The following is a 1,565-nucleotide window of genomic DNA, read 5'->3' as shown; positions in this document are numbered from 1 at the left end:
ATGAACCAGGCTACACAGTCCTCAACATGAACCAGGCTGGACAGCCCTCAACATGAACCAGGCTGCACAGTCCTCAACATGAACCAGGCTACACAGACCTCAACATGAACCAGGCTGGACAGCCCTCAACATGAACCAGGCTACACAGCCCTCAACATGAACCACACAGCCCTCAACATGAACCAGGCTACACAGTCCTCAACATGAACCAGGCTACACAGCCCTCAACATGGATCAGGCTACACAGTCCTCAACATGAACCACACAGTCAGTCTTCAACATGAACCAGGCTACACAGCCTGATGATGATGATGATCATGATAGTTTCTGGTCATATAGTGCAGAGCCGACCTGGTGGTCGCCTTCTCTTCCGCTTCTTGGAGCCAAACAGTTTGACGCGCGAGAACACGTTCAGCTTGCTCGGTTTCTCACACGGTCCTTTGCTGTTACTCGGGCTGCTCGCGCAGCGGCCAGCGTTCGCCTTCTCGCGCTCCCTCACCTGCCGCCTCTGCCGTATGAGGGAGTTGGCAATCGCCGCGGCCATCGCCATGACGTCCCCGGTCTATATCCACCACTCACCAAACATAGAATATCATACGATGAAATCTTACCATTAATATCATTGTTTCTAAGTAAAGCACAATGTCCATTATAGCGTCCAAGCGCGTCATAAAGTCCGTACGGTAAAACCTTTCACTTCAACAGGAGAGGGGAAAGAAGCTTCTGGATGATGTGTCGTGCGGTCGAGCCTCATGCGCGGTGATGTGGAGCAACAGCTCGTGGAACATTCGGTTTGTTGTTGATCACTGCAGCTTCTCCTCCAGCACGCGCGTGGGCTGCGCCGGGGTCCGTGGTGCGCTCGCTCTCCGTGAGGGAAATGCGGTCCTCCAAATGTTTTTCAATGAAACACCTCTGGAGTGAAGCACTGCGAGACACCGAGACATCGCGTTCCGCTGCTCGCGCCATGGATGGAACATCTGCACGCGACACACGCCTCTCAACACAAGGTCTCGAGCCAAAACCACCGACCGTTGAAATGGCACCTGTTAGCCCCACGTGGCATAACGATCATATGTGTTATTCTGAGGGAAGGAGGTTGCAGGGTGGAGAGAATGGGGGCGAAGGAGAGCGGGGGGGGTTAGTGAGAGAGTAGTAGAGAGAGAGAGAGAGGGAAGGGGGCGAGAGAGAAAGAGAGAGAGAGAGGAGGGAGACTGAGAGGGGGGAGTAGAGAGAAAGAGAGAAAGAGAGAGAGAGGACAGGGGGAGACTAAGAGGGGGGAGTAGAGAGAGAGAGAGAGAGAGAGAGGGGGGGGGGGGGGCTCTCATTTTGGTGCAGAGGTTTTCCTACTGCTCGCTCCCATCTCCCCAACTCTGTCGATGTGAACTGCGGCACGCGTCATGTAGCCTACACACGCACACGCACACACACACACACACACACACACACACACACACACACACACACACACACAGCACAGCACAGCACGGCTCAGAGAAACATTCTAATTTCTGAATATGCATCTGACGGGAATGGCACGAGGCGACGATCCTTCTGCATCTGTGACA

At 54.1% G+C, this 1,565-nt stretch overlaps 1 protein-coding gene across 1 annotated transcript in view; it reads right to left on the bottom strand.

Annotated features, from left to right (window-relative positions):
- The window catches only part of LOC310800944 (fibroblast growth factor 13-like), a gene marked incomplete at its 5' end in the record, with an annotated part of 12,259 nt that extends 11,709 nt beyond the window's left edge, over positions 1-550 (bottom strand). Inside the window, one exon of the mRNA XM_083664838.1 lies at positions 352-550. Coding sequence (XP_083520964.1) covers positions 352-550 — 199 coding nt within the window. The remainder of the gene's footprint in view (positions 1-351) is intronic.
- Positions 551-1,565: the final 1,015 nt, after the last annotated feature.

This window comes from Argentina silus, assembly GCF_951799395.1.
Source record: "Argentina silus genome assembly, chromosome: 2".
Taxonomy (NCBI): domain Eukaryota; kingdom Metazoa; phylum Chordata; class Actinopteri; order Argentiniformes; family Argentinidae; genus Argentina; species Argentina silus.
Note: the sequence above shows the minus strand (reverse complement) of the source record. Positions and strands in the feature narration are given on the sequence as shown.